Source organism: Meleagris gallopavo, chromosome 13 (assembly GCF_905368555.1).
Source record: "Meleagris gallopavo chromosome 13, MGAL_WU_HG_1.1, whole genome shotgun sequence".
Classification (NCBI taxonomy): Eukaryota; Metazoa; Chordata; class Aves; order Galliformes; family Phasianidae; genus Meleagris; species Meleagris gallopavo.
In genome coordinates, this window is record NC_139416.1 from 3011354 (window position 1) to 3036631 (window position 25278).

A 25278-nucleotide genomic window follows, 5' to 3' on the forward strand; every position below is an offset into this window, starting at 1 on the left:
TATTATGTTTGATCCTGGATTTCCTGCAAAACCCCTCAGTATGGTAAGATATCTTTCAAGTGTTGCCAGAGTGTATGCATCAGCACATGAGAGAACACAAAAAAGACTGACTAAAAAAGCTTTGGTTCAAAGACCAAACACAAAATACAACTATTGCTTTATGTTGCCCATGAAGGACCTACCATCTTTCTACTAGAATCTAAAACCCTGGAGTTTTAGTATTTTAACTACAGAAAAGTAACAACTGCATGAGAGATTATCCTGCTGGATGACAGCAGAAGTACAAGGTAAAATGGAGGAACTTCCTTTGGCATTAGTTAACTTTAAGACTTGGTAAAACAATGTGAGTTTCAGGCAGGTCTTTTTCAGTGACAGGGAGGAAAGCAGGGTTGGTCAGAAATGAGATGCTGATGTATGACAGCTGCCGCCTTTATTGGATTAAAACAAAGCTTTCAAGACTATGTTTTTCTAGAACTGTTGAACTATCTATTCATGTGCTTCACTCAATTTTCCCTATGGGCTTGCTACCAAAACAGCCAACTGTTGATGACATTGCATTTTGAATGAGCTTGCAACCAAAACTTTATTTTTTGGAAGTGGGCTGTTTACTTCATCTGTGTAACTTGTCATTGAATGGGGATATTTGGGAGAGAACCAGTCCCCAGAGTGGGTCTGCTCCCACAGTAGATGGGGAAATGGTGAGCTACTGCTTGGCTGGAAATCCAGGACTTCCTTGGTGGAAGACTTGCAGGTGAATAACTACCTGGTTAATAAGAACCCAACTGGGGGATCTTACTGATAGTGGCTGAACTAAATGAAAATGAGTATCTTAGTGGCATTTGATATTTTCAGTATAGAAAATGTATTAGGGAGCTCAAAGCTGGAGTCTGAAAGAAGCTGAGTACCAGAGCTTTGCCTGTTTTTATATACCCAGTCTTCTTAAAGCTTTTTTGTTACTTGAAGAGATATTAGTTTGTTTCTAATGGCATCATTTATCATCAAGGAAGCATGAGGTAGTTGAGCATCTTATTCTATGGGAATCAAGAACGTTGTTCTCCATCTCTAGGACAGAAGCTGTCATTTTGGAGAGACTTTCTCTGGACAAAATCTTGAACTTGATGCCGAGCTGTGCAATGCATCATGAACTATCTTTTTCATTAGTGCTATTCCGGGTAATAGATTTCTTACTCTCTGTGATTTCCCTGTTTTTTGTTTAGATGATAAGCTTTGTCTGTCAAACTTCAGAATGAGGTGGCAATGGTACAATGGAGTCCTCTAAGTGCTCTAAGTATTACAGTAAACTTAAGAAGTTCAACAATAGCAGCAATAAAAATAACGAAGTGGATCATTACCTTGGAAGTTGATATTTAAAATGCAGTCAAACCCTGAAATACTGGATGCAGCTAATTTCACTCTCTGTTAAATAAATTTGACCTATTTCAGAGCTGAGTGGTGATGAAACAACATTTTATGTGTGAGTGACTTACAAGTGAGCATTGGTGCAGGTTGTTAGCATTCACAGACATGAACAAAACCATAAATAATGTGACTAGCTGTTAAAGCTCCACATTAAAGAGTCCTCCAGGAGTTTCAAAACTTGGTAACTTTGTTAGAAGATTTCTGACCCTTGCAGATCTAATAACTGAAGCAGCTGTATTGAAAAGTAAGCTTTATAACAATTAAAAGATCTCCCTGTAGTTTCACAAACAATAAAAAAGGGATTACCTGTAAAGCTGGTGAAGTGGTGGGTTGTATTTTTTTTTTCCTTTTCCCCTGTTTTTTTGGAGCAATCAACACTTTCATTGTATAGACTTTCAGGTAATTACAGAACTAGAACAGCAACCTTTTGAAACTCCTTTATTACTGAAATATATTTAATAACATGGTTTAAGCCACTATTGGCCATCAGCTGGGCCAGAAAATGTCTGCCTTTATACGTAGTAGACAGTATCCTTTGGATTCAAAGCCATATTTAAATAAAACCTCTGCTTTGTCACACAATCTCTTTAAGAAAAAGAGATCATGCTCGATTCTTTCCAAAGTATCGATTCTGTTGGAGGAAAAGGATGAATAAGGAAAGAAGTTTTCTTACTGTTATTTTGAAGAAAAATCAAAGCTAAATAAAAAAAGCTAAAATCGCTTGGGGCTTTTAAATTGGAATATTTTAAAAATAGGTAAGGAAAAAATACACAGAAACCCCCAGCAATTGCTTTATAAATTTAAAAAAAAAAAAAAAAAAAAAGCTCCATCCTTTAAAGCAATCTCTTTAAAATGAAGAACTACATACATTTAAAGAAAAGAAGCTGAACTGAATATACAGAGGGGGGGGAAAAAAAAAAAAAAAAAAAAAGAGAGGTAAGGTCCAGAGGTAAACTCCAGGCTGGATTCAGTTGAGAAGCTACAGCTTCTGAAAAAGCTTATCGAGTAATAAATAACTGCAGGAAGTAACTGAGCAACCACATCTACTGATCACTGGGAAAATGCTACAGTGGTATGTGCCACAGAATGAGAACAGCACCCAAACGCAGAGTTTATTCTGTATCTTTTAGGTTGCATAATGCTACCAGAGAAGAGCAGGAATAGACTTATCCTTCTAAGTTGTTCAGTACAATCTTGCTATGTTTTGGTAGGTGAACACAGTAAGAGTATAACAATAATAATACTTGGCTTACAATAGAAGAATAAAACTGAAGTTTGGTATTTTGGTGCTTCTGGGTAGATTCAAATAATTCTAAAACTCATTATCTCTTTCTATGTATTTTATATGTGGTACTTTATTTGACACAAAGTAAAACAAAAAGTTGAATGTATGACTATTTGTATGAAATGTTTTACAATTAACTGAAAAAGTCAGTAAAGTATGGATCATATGATAAAGCCATTTAATTGTTGTCATAATATATTTTCACTAAGTGTGGTATTAAACTGGATTCTGTACTTAGTAGCTTCAACAAGGGTTCTGTTCCTGCTACTTCTCAGCCTGTAGGATTAAATGGATAGAAAATGGCACAGACATACACAGTAAAGACAACCTTCTTCACCAAGAGAAGAAATTAATAACAAACCACTGAAAATGAAGTACTGAGTCTTCATTTCAGAAGGATGCAAACTCATATCCCAAAGGATAGCATGGCAAGAAAGCTAATGACATTAATACATAGGTAAAGTTGCTCTTTCCTCACAATTGAGATGTACCCTTTCTTAGATCTAAAAACATTCAGTTCTTGGTTTAAATCAGGTCGTGGCATGAGTATCTGAAGTAATTATTACTGTCAGAAAAGTTGAATTTGCTTCTTCATGATAATAGAGCATTTAATGTACGGTGATTGCTTTTTTTCCTCTACTTCCCCCTCCTCCACTTCTGCTAATAGTGAAACTCACAAGTTTTGGTCACGTAGGGATCTCATGGCACCAAAAGATACAAGAAAAAATAAACGGAGTCTTTAAAGATCATTTGAAGCCAAGTAATAGAAGGGAGGCATTGAGAACAGAGAGCAGATGTCTTCCCTCAAAGAGTCAGTAGGTAAGCTCTGAGCCAGCCTGGTCCAAGCATCATTGAGGGAGCTTTGAACTTGACTTTTCTGTATTCCCAGTTTAGCTTTAACATATTGTTTTGGTTTTTTTCCCCTCAACCTGTTGGTTGTCATATTGTTAGCCAGTGTTGAAGCTGCAAGGGAACATAAGTGATTGTTTAATAACATTGATTCAAGTGATGCTAGTCAAAGATATTTTAAGTAAGTTGTTGACAAATATAGAATCACAAAGAAATCTTAAATCTACTGATAGGTTTCTGTGGATTCCTGTCAGCACTAAGAAACGTGCTGAATTTAAGAACTGTTAAATTGGGATAAATGGGATAAGCTTTCAGCTTGCTTTGAAAATTCAGACCTGCTGAATGCTGATGTGAAGAAAACTTTTGTACTTTTTGGTTGGTCGGTGTTATGCAAACGACAAGGCTAACACTTCAGCAACAAAACATATTCCTAGCTGTATAGTGAAGGTGCCAACAAGTTAATATAACATGCCCTGGTCTTTGACATACTTTGAGGGATAACTAAGGATTTGCTTCAAAATATATTTTTCTAATTTAAGCAAAACCTGTTTGCTTCCTTTTTGCCATTACAGACTTAGTAATTAGAGTCAGAAGCATAGTGTAGCAATCACTACCTATATCCCTATTCATATAGGAACATCTGACTGTATAAAAATGATGTTATTACAGCTGAAATGTAAAAAATCTTTGAATAACTGAGGGCAGGAATGGAGGAATGAGAAGGAATGAAGAGGTGCTGTGTTACTGCAAATCTTGGCCACATCATATACACAGTGCTCACAAAACAGGAAATTTAGGGCTTTTTTTTTTTTTTTTTGCTTTTTCTGTACTCTGTGAATCTACACTTGGGTTCTTTTTTTTTTCTGAAATTAAAAAATAGACTTCAAACAGTATTTTTTTTTTTCAATTTTTTTCAGAGCAGGCAAAAAGCAGATTTCTTTTTTCAGTATCAGTGTACAAACCCCACTATAATATCTGGGTCATGTTTTGAGGTAGTGTGCATAATTGTAGTTGCTTTCAACTTTGAAGCCAGAAAGTGGTCCAACGTGAATGCTGGTAACAGTAACAAGTTTCATATTTGCATCCTTTTTATCTTCTATGAAAAGAACTATATTTCAATAAGGTCATTTTATTTACTAAAAGGAAAGCAGTATTTGGAAATATAGGATGTATTTCATGACTGCTTAAGAAGTGTCCAGCAGTGTTTTCAATCAAACGTAGACCTGTGGGCAATCCATTCCATGTAGTTTAGACCATTATTTTGTTGTGGCTGTTAGGTCTGTGTACTGATAGTGGACGTTGATTGCTTTTTTACCCTATTCTCTGATAATCTCTGATGGAGATTAGAAAATCTGATTTTAGATTGCAGGGAAGAGAATGTGACCTATTCAATTATATGTTATAGTCTGATAATATATTCATCTTCTGGTGAGATCTTGCTGTACTCAGATATGACCTAGAATACTGGATTGAAGTGATCTGTAACATTATCAATTCTGCTTAGCTATTTCCTTATGGAGTGGAAGGAGGATGCTAAAAACCTCCAAACAGCAATAGGTGCACAGAGAACTGAGCCTCCTGCATCTCATCATGCTGGCAGAAATAAAAGACCGCAGATCTGAGGACATTTGCTATGAGGAGGCTGATGCAGACCTGTAGTTGCTGCTTAAGGCATGAAGGAGTTGGTATCAGTAGACAAAGCACACTGAAAGGAGTACAAACCTTAAACTGCCTGACATTTCCTTGGGCCACGAGCTGGTGTTCATTTTCAGGTGTGATGCAGTAAGCTAGTCTCTAAACCAGAGAGAAAAGAAGAGAAAAAAGTCAGCCATATGAAGTGGGATTATGTCTGTAAACCCCAACCTATAATGGGAAAGTATGAACTTTATTTAAAGCCGTAACTTAAATGTTTAATATCACTGCATCATGTGTCTTTAACTTAGTCACTGAGAGATCAAGCTTCCTGTAAGCCCCCTGATATTAGCATTTAATATAAGACAGAGTAGAAAGTTTATGCAAATACTGAGTCCAAATATTTAGCAAGTGCATATGGAAAAGAACACCAGGAACAAGCTGGTACCACAGGATTTATGTCCCTGGAACTCACACTATTAAGGCTGCATTTTGTTAAACTTTGTACTGTTAGGAAAAACATTAAAATTAGTATTTCTTTAATTAAGTGTCTTTCTATTATACCACTGCTTTTAATAAGATGGTCACAAATTTTTACTCCTTCAGCTTTTGCTCTATTCAGTTCATGCAGCATAGATGTTATGGCTTAAGTGGGTTTACACAGTGGAAGATCCTGCTGCCGAGTACCCTGGCTCATTTACTGAAGTACAGAAGAGGCTAGATAATGATACAATAAGCAATGCCTTTTAGTATAGGATTTAGAAGTGCTTCTTCATTTCTGGGTCTGTTTCAGCACCTTGGTCTGGATATAGTTTTTTGTTTTTTTTTTTTTCCCCTCCAAGCATTCTGGTATCAACGTTGAAAACAATAAAAAGATCAAGATGAGTTCAATCCCTGGCAAAAGATAGAAGCAACTCCAATAAAGAGAGGATAAGGGAACATATGTGACAGAAATTAGAATACTAAGTGGCTGCTGTTAAAGACAAAATTCTGGGCAAAGTGGAATCTATTGCTCTGATCCAGTAAAGCATTATTACTGTTATTGCTGGATGCTTATTACGTGATCAGTGGCAATCCTGAACGTGCAGCTATTTTGAGGATGCATCTTGCCTTCCCAGCATGTAGATTTGTGTTTAGGGACTGATGTAGAGTCTATGATAGGAGAGGTCCGAGTTAACTATATTTGCATACAATGGTTTATAACACTACCACAGCATAAAGAGATACCTTGGACATGGTTTAGTTTGTAACTATGTGAAGACTATAACTTAGAACAAAAATAGTAGTTTGTACATTTTTTTTGTTAATGAGGAATACTTTTTCTCATCAATCAGGTTAATTACATTATAAAAAATCAGTTTAAAAAAATTATGCTTTCTATAAAGAAAATTTCTATCTAGAAACAGGGAAAAGATGCAGTAATCCTCAAAACCCCCAGTGCATCAGAAACTGAATCCAAAAGGTCACTCGTAACTAATAAGTTTGGGGAACAAGAGAAACAAACTGTCACATTAGATCCAGCCATTTCATTTCAGAGCAACATTTAATGACATTTTATTAGCATTTCACTTACTTCTTTAAAGGTCCCACGCACATTCATAAATTTATAGATAATATAGGCAGGCACAAGTATCATTGAAGATAAAGCTATTCCCCAGCCAATGCGATTTGCCCAGAGAGGGAAGGTGTAGTCATCATAGGTCAGAGGTTTGAAGTTTATTATGCTGACTATTACAACAAACTAGGGGAGAAAAAATAAAATCAACCATTGCTTTGAGACATGAAGAAACTTGGTGGAAAACAGATTTTTGTGTGTTTGATTAGGCAAGCGCCCTAAGGAGTATTTAAACTTGGCTTCAACATTTACCTTCATCCTATTTATTTTGTGCCTCTAACTGCTTACGCTGCTGAAGTTCTCGCTGTGTTTGCTGGGATTAACAGTTCGTTTCAGCTACTTTGGACACTGACTACTGGATCTTTTAGGGGGAGGATCAGGTTGTTGTCTACTATGGCCTCACTTAAACTAGTGTTAAAGGAATAAACCCAAAAATCTTTAATTAAGAAAAACCTCTTCAGGATTTCTCGTTTTTCCTGTTTCCCAGAGGTTTCATTTTCTTAAGAGTTTTTATACCTGTTTTCCAGTGAGAATCATGATGTAAATTCCAGCACAATTCATTTAGTGAGGGAAATGTCGTACAGCCTTAAGGCCTCGAAGGCAAAGCTGTTTGATTTTTATGTTTTTGTTTGTTTGCTTTTTTTTTTTTTTTAATTCTCATTTGTTTTTTGTTTTTTTTTTTTTTCTTTCTTCATGCTGCTACCCCATCCAATACCAGGGCTGGGAAGGAAAGACTAAGATACCACCCTATTTCCTTCATTTTATTTTCTTGTTAAATCCATATGGATTGTGTAATACACAGAGTTCCTTGATTTGGTTTATTGGGCCTGCACGTTCTCTTCCATCTCCAGTTTCAAACTGTAGAATTTTGAACCTAAGATTTAAAAGGCTATGCAAGGAGTATAAGAGTTAAACCACCAGTATAAAGTTATTGGACAAATGCTCATTTCCTTATGAGATTTCCTTGCTATGATGTACGCAGTAGCAGTTTTTATGAAGAAAATGCTTTGAGGAGACGTTTCCACACACCAGTTATCTGGATGACCCCAACTTGCCTTTATTAGGGAGAACTGTATTTATTGTTAGAAACTGTTGTAGCACATTACCTGTCACAAACAAGGACAAGTTGTGGTAGGCAAATGTGGAATTGTTAAAGGAATAATTATACTGCAGTTTTACGATTTTATAGTCTTCTCCAATTTATTATGAACTGTATATATTGTTTTTGGTTTTTTTTTTTTTGTAAACTTGTATAACAGTGCTCTAAGAATACAAAGCTTTTATGCAATTAATAGTCTCCTAAAATCATAGCAAGGTCAAATTTCCATGCTATTCACCCTGAAGTTTTGATTTACAAATACATGTGGCAGATGATCGCAACACAAAACTGGTTATGTTCTGAATCTAAACTTTACACAGAGCAAAGAAATGATATAATGACACTTTAGGATATTTTTTTTCCTAAATGAAAAGCACAACTGTTTCATTACAGATCAAGTGGTTTACAAGGTATAATTAATACATCTGCTCAACATAATTAATGAGTATAATTGCATATAACTTATTCTAAGGTCTTATCCCCCCATGTGGGAATCTTGATGCCCTCCAATAAAATAAATTACCAGTGGAAGATGTGCTCTAATAGATGTATTACAAACGCAGAGATTTTTAATCAGTGTTTCTGAGCATGTTGCTCTGATCTGTCTTAAGAAGTGGTATATGTAATATACACTTGAGAAAAGAGAGAAGTGAAATCTAGTAGTAAAAACTTCTGATATGTTTTCATCTTCCTGAACTGCTATACCTAATCACTAGTAGATGGCTTTAAGCTGTTGGTATGATACTTCATTTCTGGAGGACTGAAAGATTTGCAGTAGCCAGGTGTCAAGATGGGAAAATGAGTATATACAGTCATGTCTATGGTGATTCAACACATGGAGGCAAAGGCTGCGTTATCTGTCTTTAAGAAAAAGATCTGCAATCCTGGTCAACCTGAGTGTCTGGAAAGAAACTTGCTGCCCAGTGCATCTCTTTTTGGAAAGACAGAGAGTTTAATTTAAAAGTTAGATTTGACATATCTAATAAAATCAGAATGAGTGAGCCTTGGCACTGAAGATCAAATGCACAGTAATAAGCAACAGAGCCAGATTATGGAAAAGCAGATTGAACGTGGTTTCAGTAACCACAGAACCCCAGGGAGAGTCTGCAAAACATCTTATTACTGGAATTAAGGAAGGCTGACAATAGTTGCTTTAATTATGTCTGAATTTGTTTTAATATTTTCCTTAACATTTTAAAATTGGTGCCTTCCAAAAAACAGTCTGATTTGATTTGGTGTAAAACAGTGTCACTTCACTAAGGTTTTATTTTTGTATTTCACTAAAAATTTTATACAGTTTTGAGGCCTTCTGCATTGAACTTTCTTGAGATTACCCTATTAATCCTGCTTCAAAGATGAGGTCAGCTACAGGAGGTTGCAGTTTTAAACTGAAATCCATAGTCGCTGAAATGAGAATGGGGTGGGGTGATGAACCTGAACATTCTAATGCACTTTGCTATCATTAGGAAATAAAATTATGCGAAGCTTTAGTAGTAAGGGAAGTTCAACATTGTTGACTTCAGCTACATTGCATATGCTCAGTCTTTTGCCCTAGTAAAATCTCTTATCCCTGGCTAGTTTATTTTTGCAACAGAGAAATATTTTTATTGTCCATAGATGCTGGGAGCACACTGCTTCTACTGTGTTTTTAGTATTCTATAAGAAAACCTGCTTAATCTTGAAGAAGTGAGGGAGCAGATGACCATAGCCACAATTAGCTTCTCCTTAACAAGCAAAGTGTTATGTACAAAATACAACCTATGCCATTGAGGGGAAGAAGTAATTAAATTGGAACAACTTGTATTCACCCTGAGAATGTCAGGCATAAAAGAACCACCTTGGATTGAATAACTATTGGATATTCTAAGAAAGGCATGCTGGCAGTTATTTGATAATGAAATAACGATCAACACTTACCAACAGAAAAGCAGGGCTAACAAACTTCCAGCACAGTCTCCAGTAGAGGCCTGGCTTGAAGCCCATCATTTGTTGGATATCTTCACTGAATCTATCTACACCTAGAAGGAATGTGGACATCAGAGTGACATTAATCTAAACTGATGAGATGCTGGCCTATCCCAAAATACCAATCTTATTTTAGAAAGACTTCCAAATAAAAGAAAAGTACAAGACTAAATTGATCTATTTTCAATGAATAGATGCATCCTTGATATTATTATGAGGACTGCTCTGAAACTAATGCCCCCTAGTTTATTATGTTGGCCCATAACATCACAGCAGATGATGGTGGTATGGCAGAAGAGGTTGAACCTTCCTGCCAGTATTCTGTTACTTCTTGTTGCTGTGTGACAGATGGCAGCAGAGGGACACTCTGACAGAATGGCGTCTGGAAGGAAATGAAAGTGTGTCATTGAATTCTTCTGTGTAGAAAAAATGGTCCCCATTGACATTCATCAACACTTGCTGAAGGTTTATGGAGAACAACCAGTGGATGGTGTGCATTTCAGCAGTGATGACTGCAACATAAAGGATAAGCCATTTTCTGGGTGGCCATGTATAGCTTTACCACCATAAAATGAAGATTGTCTTGATCAGCTCAACCATGCAAACTGGCTACGGTGGTGACTATATTGAAAAATAGTGTTTCTTAGCTGAGAACTTGCTCTATCAAGTAACGCTATTGTGCTTTTTGTATCTGTTGTAGTTTCTATGGAAATAAATAGGAGGCATTACTTTCAGAGCGGCCTACTTTTATCCAAGAATTAAGTACCTGTGAGCACTTAGTCTGCTACAAATAGCATTACCATTGGAAAGATAAGCTTAACAAACATCTGGCCTTGATTTATGGACTTCATATATTTTTTGTAATAGTGGTGGACTGTTGTAACCTAATTATTCAGTATTGTGAGTATACATATTACACAAACTGCTTTCTGATATTGAAGTAGATTTGTATGATTCATAATTTTTCAAAGGAAGTTGTATTAATTCTGGTTAGTGGCATGCTTTACTAACTTTTCAGTGTTTCATTAAATACCACAGAATTTTAATTATGTAATGACAAATGTCATTTCATTTTTATCACCTTTCCAAGGAAGTGGACAGGTGCTTCTTCTATTCAGTGTAAATCTGTACAAAATAAACCAGCAGCTCTTGATATTATCTCTGTGTAGGACTCAGTATATTTAGCATTTATGAAATAGTGTACAAGACTTGCCAGCAAAAATCTGTAATACCTCTCCATTCACAACTGTGTATTTACCTGTAGTGGGATTCACTGCATCACAAATGTAGGGAAACAGAGTCACCAAAATAACATTTTCAGCAACTGTGATGTACTGGCCAGAGGGGAGAAGAGCTGCCAAGTGCAGCTTTTCAGTCTTTATTTTTTCTTGAATCCATATAGTCTGAGAATTCTGATGTCTGCTGGTATATATGTGTGTACTTAGTACTTCTGACAGTCTGAGCATTAACAGCTGTAACAATGGTAAAGGGAAGCCCTTTTTTGAACAAATATGAGTACAATGTACATAGCTGCAGTAGAAAATCTCCTGCAGCCAACACAGAAAGGAAGATCACATGACCTTGTAGAGTCATTCAGAAACACCATCTAGACAGGCAATTCACATTGAAGTAGTTCATTCTACTCAGGACAAAGTAAAAAACAAGTTTGCTACCCTAAGTTACTTACTGTTGTGGAACTGATGTGTCCTCAGGAAGGAAGTAAAGACATTTCACTCAGAGCTTCCTAATTCCTTTACAGATTTACATTAAGTGTTATAAATTATATGTATAAACACTTTAGCACTGTAGAAATAGAACAGGCTTTTTGTGAGTGGCTCTTCATTTGATAATGTGTTGTTTGCTGTAATAATAGTTTCTCTTTGTGTGGACCAGTTTAGTAGTGTTTCTTAAATAATGAGGGCAGCTCAAGTATTCCCTTCACTTGGAGCCAGGGATATTTATTTGTAAGGTCTGGACTCTTGAACTTCTGTCTCATTGTGAACCTCCTCCTCCACTGCCTCCCAGTATTACATACAGGTGAAGCAAAGTAGTCAAATTTAAGAAAGGATCTACAAATGCTTTTTGAACTCAATCTGATTCTATTTGCAGTGCCTTCTGTGAACTTTAAAGTGACTGAATTTCAACTGCTCCAGATACTAAGAGTTGAAATTTATTGTTGAATAGAAGGTCAAGTACTAGGACTAGATAACCTATGAATAATTTTTTTTTAGATTCCAGACAGATGTACTCACAGTTCAAACAGTATTTTCTGTCCAATGTTTACTGAATGTGGGGTATAAGTAGGCCCTATTCTCAGGCTGCTTTTTCAACAGTGTGCTTTTTCAATATCATAGGTCTTCAAATGATTCTAAGAACCAACCTGTGAGGTGGAAAATAGCTTTATCTATCTATAGGGCTTGCTCATTTCCAGTTGTTTTGTGATTTCGTAGGATAACTCAGAAGGATAAACTATGAGTGACTCCTTCAGCCACAAGAGGAAACTGATACTGCAAACAAAACTCCAGATTAGTTGCCAGAGAACTGGTGTGAGGTATGAAAATAATCTCCTTGATTTTTCCAGTGAAAAACAAGAAAGATATACATATAGTCTATGACCAGCCCCATGACTAAATACACTAAATCCAAAGGGAATGTAAGTGTTATTTTTGAACTAATAAACTTTGCAGTTGCTTGGAATGTCTCTACTGCAACCTTCTGTTAAACAGTACAGAAAATTTGACCTGCTCTCTATGTATGTCATATTGTATTGCCAATGGAATCAACATGGAAAAAGAACGATGAGCAAGAAGGTGGGAAACAGATTTGGCTATAAATGCAAATTATCCTCCTAGAATGGGACAGCATTCTTTTTTTCTCATTGATGATGTGGAGATCAGAGTACAGAGAGAATGAAAGTCGACACATTGCCAATGCCTTCTGCAGTGGCCACGACAGACCTCTGTAAGTCATTTTGCTGTACAAGCAAAGGAAGGTGAATTGCACAGAAGCTCTTGAGCAGGTCCTTGGCTCTGAGGTGAAATTTTTCAGTGGCCAGAGCTGAAATATTTTATTGGCATGTTTCCAGAAAGTGGTGAAATACTTTCGACAGCTGATCAGAGCCTTACAAGCATTTATTCTATGTTGCATTTACTGCTTCTGTCTTGTTGTATTCCTATGTAGTTTTCTTTCATAAGCCTGGGTTATTATTTTTCATTTGAAAGGTAAATATTAGTAATAATGCCTTGAACATCATGTATTTGATTTAAATGAATTAAAAAAATCAAGTGAACTTACACTGGAATAAGAAAGTAGTAAGAAAAAAGGAATTTTGAATTAGTTTAGAATCTATTCAGGATCAGGATATCAGGATTGCACAAGAGGAAAAATGGTAACAGTTACAACTAACACATTCATTATATTAAAACAAACTTGCTTTCCCTTCTCACTAATGCATTCAGGTGTATTTTGCAAGAAATTTCACAGGAAGTGAGCATAGTAATAATTTGAACTTAATGTAAGATTTTCCACGTTTTTATCTCTGCCAAAATGTCAGTGCTTGCCTTCAGGCTGGCTTAATGTTCTGCTGGGTCATTAAGGCAACTGGGGTCTATCAGGAAAAAGAGGTGGATGAGGCCATGCCAGATTTAATCAGTCGAAGTCTTTCAAACAGGACCTGGGGCTGCAAAGAGTTCTTTGTTATAAAGCAACAGGTCATATTGTGTCAGTAAAAGTATCTGTCAGCTGCTTAAGACAAAGGAATAGATGCTTTCTTGATTATAGGGGAGGCAGGAGGGAGAAGGGAAAAGATGATGAAGGGCAGAAGTTGCAATGTTTACACAAGCCTGGCTAAGCTTGGTTTAGCCTGGGAATCACATCCAAAGCCTAGCTATTGTAAAACACAATAAATCCTAGTTTGAGAGTGGCAGATAATAACTTGCTTTTACTAATCTAACAATATTGTCATGTGTCTTCTTCCAAGCTAAGTTAACTCTTCTGCATTCAGCTCTTTTTATACGGACAAAAACAGTGGCTTGTGTCCTCGTGTATTTTGAGAGAACAGTATAAGAACTGCTAGCTCCACAGTGATACTGGGTGACAAAGTCAGTACTTTCACTGAAGAAAAAGCTTTTAAGCTTTAGTTGAACAGCTTTAGACATGAATGCTTAATACACACGTCAACAGCTTTTAATTGTAAGACAATGACTAGAAGAATATGGTGGTGTAGTATAGGTGGGATAGATCAGTAGCTGAGGGAGGTAAATGGCAGTAAGGATGATCATGCTGAGATCTGAGTCATATTAACTATAAGCATTGTCTCTGAGTAGAAATAAGTATGACTTTCAGGTCTAGAACAACCTTACTAGGAATCAGGGCAGCTAGTTCAATAGAGACTTCACTGAGTAGAAAAAAGGAGGAAAAATAACAGTTTAGGAAACTCAATCTAGCAGCAAGAAATTTTATCTATAGCTGATAGTTTGGACTGCTGAAATAAGTTGACTTAGGTATGATACAAGATTTTCAGTCTTAGATGGATTATTAAGCTCATGACAAGTCTGTGATTAATACTGCATTACTGAATGTATTTCTCTTACCCGTCCAAAGAAGGAGGGGCTCCTCTACATGACATTTCCAAAATATTTACAGTGCTGCTGACAGTAAAATTAATTTCTTACCATAAAACCAGGAAACTCCAATCGCCTCCATTAAAACAGCAAACAATATTGAAGTCCCAGCTGCAAATGTATCCAGAAGTGTGAGCACATAAATTCCACCCTAGCATGGGGGAGTTAAAAGATGCAATAAACCAAAGTTACAAGTGGAGTCATTTCAGTACTTCAGTAACAAGTTAACAGAAATCTGCTCTACTTAAAATCTCTTAGCCCAAGCATTTGAGTACAGACATGGGTGCATATGTACATACAGCATAGTGAAATCAGACTTGAAACCCTCTTAATGAACTGCCCTTTCGCCTGTGTTCTTGTTGAAAGAGAAGCCTCGTACAGCATGATTACAGCATGAGTGTGTGCTCAACGCTGCATTTCTTGTGGCATTTGAGTGGAATTCGAGGGAATGCTCAGCAGTTTGTAAGACCGGGACTATCTAAGCCCCTAATGAAAAGCTTCCAAAACTATGGGCAGGAATGGAATGCTGCAAGAGTTTCCACAAGGTATTATTGCTCACTTTGTTCCCAAGGGCTGTCGTCCAGTGAATCTACTGTGTTAGATTGATATCTCTTTTCCAGAATACCTGTGAAGGGAGCAGTTGCATGCTAAGCCTGTGGGAGCAGCTTTGAGCCCTGTGATTTCCTTGCAATTCCATTGGCAAGCTTCCTCCCAAGTGGGGAGAGCAGCCTAGCTCATCTTCCTGTATGCAGAATGTTTTGGATCTTCAGTGGCTTGTGGCCAAGAACTGCAATGGCAGTTACTGAACTCTTATTCCATTGATTTTATTTTTAATTTTGAAGCTGCAATTTGACAACTTTTTCTCTTGATCTACAAACTGGTACAAATTTGTGCAAATTACAGCTCATTTTATGGAAGTTGAGCTAAAGAGGAATGGGAAAGCATGGTATGTTTACTTGTTTCAACAGGATTCAGTATTCAACTGAATATACTTTGTCAAATATAAACTACTGAAAATTTTCATTTCACGGTATATTTTTGTTAAAGTCCTTCTTTCACAATCAAATTTAACTTGCCTACACCTGTTCAGAATTGAGAAGAACAAAAGTATAATTCTCTGTTTTTCCCAATGGTATAAATTTTGTACTATGGAGATCTCTGGATCTTTAATCTGTGCTTTCAATCAGTTTTATTTTTTCATGGTTTTCCAGAACAGCTGTGCATATTTGCAATAGAGAAAACAGTACTTAGGCCTTGTCTAGGTTTTTAATTTTGTGGGGATATCGGGAAACTGAACGAACTTTGATTGTTGTATTAGAAAATGTTTATTCAGTGGCATTTCAATTTGACCTCTTGTTTTTGTTCTACGCTTGCTCTAAATGAATGCCTTTGCTATCAAAGCTTAGCAAAGTGAATAATAGTTTTGTTAGAAACCTGTTTTGAAGATACAGCCTCAAATTTTCGGAGGATGAAATCAAACAATGTGATGTTATCACAAGGGTTTTTCTCAGTAGCTTGTACACATCAGAAATAGTCTTCAGTTATGCACACCACTGCATTTGGACAAGCCTGGGCAGCTTAGTGCATTCCATCTGGTGGAGAGATCTTAATTCCAAGTAGATGTCATAATTTGACAGCTAGAGCCAGATTGTCATCTTGAGCTGCTTTAGCCTGCTTGAAGGCAGTGGGATTGCACCTGTTGGCACCTGTCTGTGTTTTCAGCCTCTGAGTTTATACTGAAAAGAAGTTTCTTCTCAGTTGCAATTTAGGATGCAATCAAGTAACAATAATAGCACAATAGTAAAAGGACAGATATAATAAGGTTGGAAATATTGGGGTATTTTTTAGTGTAAATAGATCTTTGTTATGCATTAATGCCATCTCAATAGTTCTAACGATTGATCTGGAGACTGTTTCCAGGAAGGGAGAGAGGTTCAGCATATCTGTTTTCATTGTAGCCCTCACATCTCACTTGTTTTCCGGTAGTCTTGACATCTTGCTTACTGAATGTTTTTCTTTTTTTTTTTTTTTTTTTTGCAAAAATCAGAAGGTTCTCTCACTGAAGGACATCCAACCTAGTACATTATCAAAAGCCTAGTGAAGCAAAGCAATCAAGAGAAATAAAAACTCAGAGTAATGGTGGTGAAAACCATAGCTTATCCTGATCATCCAGTAAACTATCTGTATGATTTGTATGGTGTTAAACAAAAGAGTTTAGATTGAGAAACATTAAGAAACACTTGAGGCTAAGGAGATCATTGCTCCAAACTCGCCTGATGTGAAGTAAATGCTTCTGATTTGCTTAAAAAAAAAAAAAAAAAAAATCCAATAAAATATCTGATGGACTGGTCACTTGAAATCCTTAATTCCTCAGATTGACACTAATTGCTCAATGTAATTCCATTTAAAACCCCACATAACACTAGGAACACAAATGTTTCCCTGGAAGAGAGGCTTGTAGGTCTAGTTGATAGTTAATAATCTTATCTAAAAAGAGCAGAGAATTATCATGTAGGTAAGGCTAATAATAATACTCCGGCCATGAGGTTGTTTAAGAATTAAAATTTGTCTATAACCAGATTACAGTCACCTGAACCTCTCTATTTCCATATGGTGAGGTTAACCCTATTTTTGAGGTAGCTTGTGATGGAAACTGTTGTTGTACTTACATTAGTGATGCAAAAAAGCGCAAGAAGGAAAGTGCCAAATGAAACACCAAAGGTGAAGAGCTTTCTATGCTGCTTCAGAATATGGAAATCATCCGCCAGGCCAGTGATGACAGCCTCCATTCCACCCATCTAGGAAGGGAAGGCAGAAGCTCTAGTTAAACAGTACCAATGAGTTCTATGCACAGATCAAAGACTGTAAATAGCTTGTGTAATGAATTCCCAACCACTGTATGATTTCTGACATTTCAGATGTACATCACTGGTGTTCTGAGGTAGAATCTATTGTCTATAGGTAGAGAACTGAGTGAGGGAATTGAACATCCAGTGCCATGCTTGCTGGCTTGATTTCCCATACTCTCTGTTGACGATTTGCTCTCTTCGCCAGGATAATAAGATAGCAAGATGCTACTTTGCGAAAAATAGTATCCATATAACAGTGTTCAGGAAGAAGTTTTATCTTGAGAAGTTAAATTACTTGAGACTTTTTGTATAGAGAGAAAGATAACAGTTCACAAGCACCCAGGAGAAAGGCACTCAACACAGACTGAGTTTAGCCATTGATTAATCAAATCCAGTTAGACAGAAATGTTTACAGGCCTGGAAGGCTCACTATATAAGAAGCTTGATCTTATTTTTCTGTTGATAATACAAAATTATTTTGTTTCCTAGAAGTCAATTCTGAACATTAGCTTTTTTTTTTTTTTAAATGTTGGAAATATCTTTCCAAGTTTTCATTGCAATTGCTGCGTTATATAGGTAGCTGTGAATTTTCTTTCCACTAAGAAAAGAATTCTGCCCCTTCTATGAAGCTATGGGGAAATTAATTCCTGTTTCCTGTCATGATGCACTTATTTAATACTTCATTTTTTGAGGAGGCTGGATGCTGTGTGTTTTCTGATGTCAAAAGATCATGGCAAACCCTGGAGTGCTTTGTGCAATATAGGAGTTACGATGTATTGACACAATCCGTTGCCTTCCTTAAGATTCTTTTGGTAATAAAGTGGTGAAATCAGCATCTCTGGTTCAAATAGTAACAGAGCTGTCTCTCTAGCATACAGATGATTTCAGTCAGCCAAGTTGCTGGGGACAGTGAAGCTTTTTTTCAAAAATAATTAATGTCCACAAAAAGTGTTGCAAAACTTAGTGTGGGTATGTGCTTCTTAATCTCTGGGGGCATCAGTGAGTGTTTGTGCAGTTAAGAGGAGGTATTATTTGATGTGCTAAGAAATTGTTACTGTGTTGATGCTATAATGACAGTGGAAAAGTTGAAGTGGAAAAAGACTGTTTGTATTATTTTGGCCAAGGACCAATTCTTAATGTGTCACTGTTTATTCCATTTGTTAATCTCCCGTGTCCAAGCTAGATACATACTCCAAAAAGTGTTTGCAAACATTTGTTCCATTTCTTCTCCTTTCATTGTTGCTTGCTAAAACCTGCAAGATCAAATTTCTCTTTGCTTAAACATTTTGACAGTTCCATTTTTGTACAGATGGTTGTATATTTCTGTGCCAGTGCAGGTTTATATGCCTATAAAAGTGTATATAATTATTCAACTACAGCTTTTGGATTCTTTGATTCTTATCTTCCAAATTTTTAATTTTCCCCTGAAGGTACTTGATCAGGGAGGGAGTTCAAAAGACCGTGATAAAGGATACAGCACAATCTGAGTTTTCTTCAGTAATGGTGATTAAAAAAAACTCCTGAACAAATCATTAACAAGTGCATCCTTGGTCCTTGTTTCCTCCTCCAGTTATATATTAGAAAGAAAGAGTAAAATCTGACCACAGTTTAACAGCACATAGTGTTTTATTTAACTTCACAAGAAAGAGCTTTATGTGATTGCAGGAAAAGCGTGTTCTACAATCTAAAGCCTTATCTTTGTCACTCAAATGTTTCCAGATATTGTCTTAAATTTATCACTGTTGCACAATTAACTATTTTAGATCTAAACGTGGATCTTTTTCTTCTCTCAGTTCTGCGCTGGTCATTCATGTCTTTCCATTGACCTGAATTTTTTCTTTCCATCCTTCACGCTTGATTCTACACAAAAAATGACTAAGCTACACAACTAGATATAATCTGGGCTGAAATTTCTGAGTCAGAATATAGATTTCAGGCCTTTGGGGTAATTTTTGTAAGGCTGAAGTTTCTGTGATTGTGAGTATCATGGTACAGTATAAGCCATCATATTGTAGAAAGGTTAAATGTACTCCTTCAGTGTTGAGCAACAGCTGGGAAGTCGAGCTCAATACTGAATTTATCTGCAAAGTGAAGCATACTTTGTCATTCCTAGTTACTGATTCTTATTTCCTCTGTGATTCCTTATTTTTCACTGTGAAAACAGGTGTTTCAGTATTTCTCAGTCTTCATTATATATTAGTTAGAATTTATATAGTAAGATAATAAAATCAAACTGCCACGGAAATATTCTGACACAATTATTCTAATTAAATTTACAGGAAATTCTGTATTACTGCTTTTAGGAAAAAATAAATAAAACAGACCAGCATCAGACACTGCTTTTAGCAGATGAGTGCAATTCAGCACATGTGAAAATCTCTTCTAGAAACTCCTCAGTGCCCTACTGCAACTTGTATCTTACAAGCAGAGTCCAAAATCCCATTGCAGGTTCGTAGTAGTAGTTGTTCATAGCAGTGATGTTGGGTCATACCTTGGAATAGTAATAAATGTTGATGAACAGCCCTTCTCAAAGGTCATAAAGAAATGATGAGTTTTCTGGCTTGTAAGTTACTTATATCTCTTCCTAAACCTTTTCAATATTGTGAGTCTTTAATTAAATATACTGCAAGGAATAATGCCATTGGTATGTTGGCTGTGACTGAAAGCAGATTCAAGGAGGGTACACAGTGATTATTTGAAAAGCAACTAAATGGTTGTTTAAGGTAGATACTTTTCCTGTTATAACTGTAAAGGAGAATGGTCAAGGGTAGAAGGAAAAAATACTCACAGAACTATCAATTCCAAGAGTAAGGAGCATGATGAAGAATACCACAGCCCAAAATGTAGATCCCGAGAGAGTTGAAATTGCCTCTGGATAGAGGATGAAAACTAAACCAGCTCCTGAAATGGAAAGGAAAAAGAGAAGTAATACAAAAATATGCCTCTTAGCTTCATAATAGTGTGCATTTTAATGAGATAAGGTATGACTAAGTTGACTCCTACATCAGTCCACGTCAAATTCTGAGTAGCTGTAAAAACAAAAACTTGAATTATGCAAGAAATATGTCCAAAGAACATTAGTATTTTACTCATCACAGTTTTGTAGATAAAATCCATTACATTCTGTTTGCATTTTTAATGATCTTCTATGGCATTCACAGTCTCACTGGATATTTTTCAGTTATATATTAGAAAAAGATCTTTGTGGATGCAGATTATGCTTTTGACAAGAGAATTCTTGGATGTGTTAAGTGAGATGTAGGAAATGAAACCATGGGTGACCTGTTACAAGTGAAAAGACTACAGCAAACCTCACCAGAACTACTCGAAACATTTACATATAGCATTAAAGAGCAACATTCCTCTGTGATTCTATACAGTGGTAAATCTGTTTGCTGAACTTGTGAGGGGCAAGGTGCTAGGAAACCTCAATGCAGCAGAGCTGAGATGAATCAACACAATTTACAGTTCACATTTCATCAAGGCACCTACATATAGTTTTAGTTCCAAGTAATTTCACACAGATCACTTTCATGAGATTTAACACTGGTTTGAAACAAGTATAAGCATATTTGCAAGGAAATGGTAGGTGAAAAGGAGGATTAAAAGTAGTGTAAAATTCACTTCTTACCTTCAGTGGCTACATCCTCAATTTTAACTTTGTGCTCATGAGCCATGTAGCCCAGTATAGAGAAAATTGCAAATCCTGAGATGAAGCTTGTGACACAGTTAATGGTACTAGTCAGCAAAGCATCCCTAATGATGGAAAGAAAAATAGCCCAGTAGAAATGAAAACAATATTAAGGTGGGGATTGTTACAAAGCAGTTTCACAAGACTCTTCCCAATTATGCAATTGTTATGAACATCAAAAGCTCATATCAGCATACTACGCTACGAAATGACCTACTTCTGGTTCCTAATTTGTTTTAACGCTGACTTCTGCTCAAAAGGAAAATCAGTAAAGCTATATTATGATATCAAGGAGTAAATTCATCATCCTGGTAGCCATACCATAGGAAAAGAATAGCCTGAGAGAGCCTCACTAGGGAATGCTTGAAATAGTCAGAAGCAATTCATGTGAGCAGATATGCAGGAACATTTTCAGATAACTCCAGTGCAGTTTTAGCAAGCTGTGCTACCATTCAGATTAATGATAGTTGTCTGTTGTAATGAGATCCCTTCATCTATGAAGCTGGCTAGGCATTTAAAAAACAAGCCCACAAACCACTTTTTAAATCAATTTGTACAATATTTAACCTTTAAACCAAATTGGCTCTTGTAGCAAAGCTGTCATTTTTTCAATCTGCCACAGTGTTATGATAGACACACGTGTTTTCCTTTGTATTAACAGCCCCTATCTCCAAACACAGCTTGAGGAAAGTCTGGCCATGGTCTCTAATGTAGGTGCCTCCCTAACCTGCAGGATGGCAGTCAAGCAACTGCCTGCTGCACGTGACCTTTAGAATAAAGGGAATATCTCTGTGAACATTAGTGATGCCAAATGGTGCTTCAATAAGCAGAAAGTAAATATTTCCTTTCACCAGTTATGCTACCTGTAAACATAGGTGGCAAATGCCAAACTTTGTTCTCCTCTGGATATTAGTATGCTTTGACAACACTAGACAATTTGTCTTACAGTGAAAGCCAGTCTTATCAAGTAACACTGGACAAATATAGCAAGCTAAGAACTAAATAATATGATTTCACATATAGTCTCTGGTATTTTCATAGTTTCAGGTGTATTTCTTCCATTTCAGAGCAAAATCCCTGAGAACATAAAAGGAAAAAAAACTATTATACAGGAAGCTACTTGTGAGGTTATTGCAAAATCAATTGCAGAATACGATAAATGATATTTGGATGATTGTTGTGGCTAGCCTTCCAGGTGAAGGGTTCTCAAACCTGCTAGTATCACCTACTGTAAACAATAAGGGGATCTAAAGTCACTCCTGGTTTAAGTATATAGTTCTTTGAAGTCAGTGAAAATATTCCATGCTTTTAGGTTTCAATCCATTTATATTTGTTCAAATCTATATGTTCTCTTGTATCCTTGGTCTTATGGTTGGCAAACCTGCCCACAGCAGAGGGGGGGCAGGGGAAACTAGGTGATCTTTAAGGTGCTTTTCAACCCAGACCATTCCATGATTCTATGATCCTTTCACTGAAAAATTTTTGCTATCTGTCAGTTCACAATGTATTTATAATAAGTGTTCTTTCTGCATTTATATTGCACGGGATTTTTTTTTTAAAGATGCTTGTTTTCATTCCAAGATGGAATGTTAACAAAACTAAATGTGGGGAGTTCTCAGGAGGTGCAGAATAGCTTTGGTTGGATTTCTATGGCGGTGATTCAGCAAAACACTTAAAAGCCAACTTGATTTAAAGTACATTCCTAAATTGGAGCACAATATAAAATATCAAAACAATCACACAACACTAAAACAACTCTAGAAATTGGAGTCCTTCTGCTTTTAGTGCTTGGACCAGTAAGCTTTAATCCTCTGTTCGCTGTTGCTCTTAATGGTACGTTTGAAAGGCAAACACAAGCACAGTTTACACAGCTGTCCAAAGTCTTAACTCTAATCCCATTCTGTTTTGCAGTGCTGCAGATATCTTGGCAGGTTTCTGTTGCTAAAATTTCAGTAAGACTGTTTCAAGTTTTGAGTTGGTTGCTACGTCTACACAAGTCCGACCATCATTGATGACTGAAGATTAGCATTTATTCCTGATGCATTTAATGAATAAAAGAATATTACTCTGAAGCAGTAAAGAAAGAATAGCTTGTCTTACCTGTAACAGTTGTTGTCAAACTTATTGTAACTGGCAAATGCAATCAAAACACCAAACCCAGCTCCTAAGGAGTAAAATATCTGAGTAGCTGCATCAATCCATACCTGCATAACGACACCAACATTGTCAGAGCGTCAGTTCAGTCTAAAAGATGCATCAGGCAAATGAAAGGATGATAAAAAGCAACCAGTATTGAACATAAATGATAAATTCTCATGCTCATAGGAATGATAAGCACTGCTGAGCACCATGAACTCAGCCCCAGCGTGTAGCACAGGCAGGGTCTGAAATCCCTTAGCATGAAATGGTAAAGGCTAACGCAGTGGACAAGCCTGCAGAGCATGCATGCTACTGCTTCTGTGGGGAGTCCACTTCGTTCTGTACTTCTGAGCTTTTGATGAGTACTGAACTGATTACATGAATTCTTCTCCTGGCTGGCAGGGATGCATTTCCACTAGTTCTTGTTCCAAGTTAGTTTGGAATGCACAACCAAACACCTAAAATAGTTACTGGGTCAGGAATTACAGGTCATTTTCTTTCCCATAAGAGAGCTTTATTCATGGCATGTAATTATGCCTTAGATGATCCTTGCTTTCTTCAGATGCTGGAGAGTGAAATGCTGTGAACAGAACCATCCAAGTTTTTTTTTCTGCTTTCTTTCCCATCTGTTTGGAGAAGGAGTTCCTCCTGTGATACTCATTAAATGTCAGGTTAGACACAGCTCAGACATTTTAAAAATTGTCCACTAGAGAAAACTTTTTAAAATACTCTAGCATTTTCTGAAATGATTCTCCAGCATGCTATCCACACATGATATGCAGACAGCTGTCTGTTGTCAGGAACAACGCCACAGTGCTGGTCTCCTGGATCAGAAACCTGGAAATAGTCTCCACTGATTAAATGAGGGTTTCATTTATACAGTTGTTGAAGAGAGATATTTATTTAAATAAACACCTTCTAGCTAAATTCCTCAAGGGCAACAGTCAATGGAGTGAATAATTCCCAGCATTTCTAAAAACGAGATCTCTTCATCTTTGGCTAAATCTGCCAAGTGCTTGAGACGACAAAAAAGCATCAGATTTTATTTTCATCCCTCTCTATGAGATCAGACCCAATTCATCTATTTAGTAGGGAGACTAATAAATCTAGGATGCTTATGAACTCCATCCAGTCCATCTGGATGTTAATGCTAACCCTTCATATTTGACCCAAGCTAAAGAAAAGGAGCTTTATCCAATCCCAACATGATGCACGGGGGAGCATTTATGCTAGTGATCTATGTTTTCCCACTGTAGATGCTTTTAACTACTGCTTGCTGATGACTGAAAACTGCTCATTGAACTCTTGGTTTGGAGACAGCTATTGAGAGTTGATGATTACTTTGAAGAGCAATCCATGATGTTTACTGTGAACCAGGGGAAAGGTAGTTGTGGTTGCATTTCATATAGGGATTAAGATCATGGATTTTTTACTAAATAGGAATGTAATCCTGTAAAATGAATTCCTTGCTCATTCCTCTTATACCCAGCTATACCTTAATGTTCTGCCTCCACACAAACATGGCGATCAAATAGGATTGCACTCTTCAAAGAGCGTTTTTGTGGATGAGAAAGCAGAAGAAATGTAAAAATTCCTGTATTTTTTTCTTCTTCTTTTTTTTTTTTCCAGAAAGCACTTTCCATAAATTGTATGCCTGAATTTTTTTAAATATTTTTTTTTCCTAAGTTATATTTATATCTGTGTGCTACCATCACAAGGCATTTGTTACTAGTGGCTCCTCTGTGTCTTGCCAATGAAGTTGTACTCATCTTACTTCCCCTCTCTTACTATTCAAGCACTGTTAAGTCTCTGTGTAAGTCCTGTTGATGCAAGTAAGAGATCAGCAGGTGTCTATCAAAGGAGTTTCACAGTTTAGTTGCCCAGTAAAAGTCTTCGCTCGTAATTTCCTGTTTCCTAATCACCTACTAGGAAGATCAACCTAAATGGAAAAAAGAACAGAAACTAGAAATTCTATTAGGACTAAGACTAAATGCAAAGCATCTTTGTTGTAATGAAGTGAGATAGAAGCTGATCACTGGGACTGGTTCTTCTGCAGTTTATGTCCATAGTCTGTGCTGAATGTCTTCTGATTGATTAATATTAAAACATTTTA

General features: G+C 36.6%; 1 protein-coding gene across 1 annotated transcript in view; it reads right to left on the reverse strand.

Annotated features, from left to right (window-relative positions):
• Positions 1 to 1840: 1840 nt before the first annotated feature.
• Positions 1841 to 25278, reverse strand: part of SLC6A2 (solute carrier family 6 member 2) — a 59862-nt gene continuing 36424 nt past the window's right edge. Inside the window, exons 6-14 of the mRNA XM_085234873.1 lie at positions 23127 to 23230; positions 20967 to 21091; positions 20124 to 20236; positions 17156 to 17284; positions 14538 to 14637; positions 9817 to 9917; positions 6759 to 6926; positions 5276 to 5347; positions 1841 to 3667 (exon numbers count right to left, since the gene is read on the reverse strand). Of these exons, the coding sequence (XP_085090999.1) occupies positions 3644 to 3667; positions 5276 to 5347; positions 6759 to 6926; positions 9817 to 9917; positions 14538 to 14637; positions 17156 to 17284; positions 20124 to 20236; positions 20967 to 21091; positions 23127 to 23230 (936 nt within the window). The 3' untranslated portion in view covers positions 1841 to 3643. The remainder of the gene's footprint in view (positions 3668 to 5275; positions 5348 to 6758; positions 6927 to 9816; positions 9918 to 14537; positions 14638 to 17155; positions 17285 to 20123; positions 20237 to 20966; positions 21092 to 23126; positions 23231 to 25278) is intronic.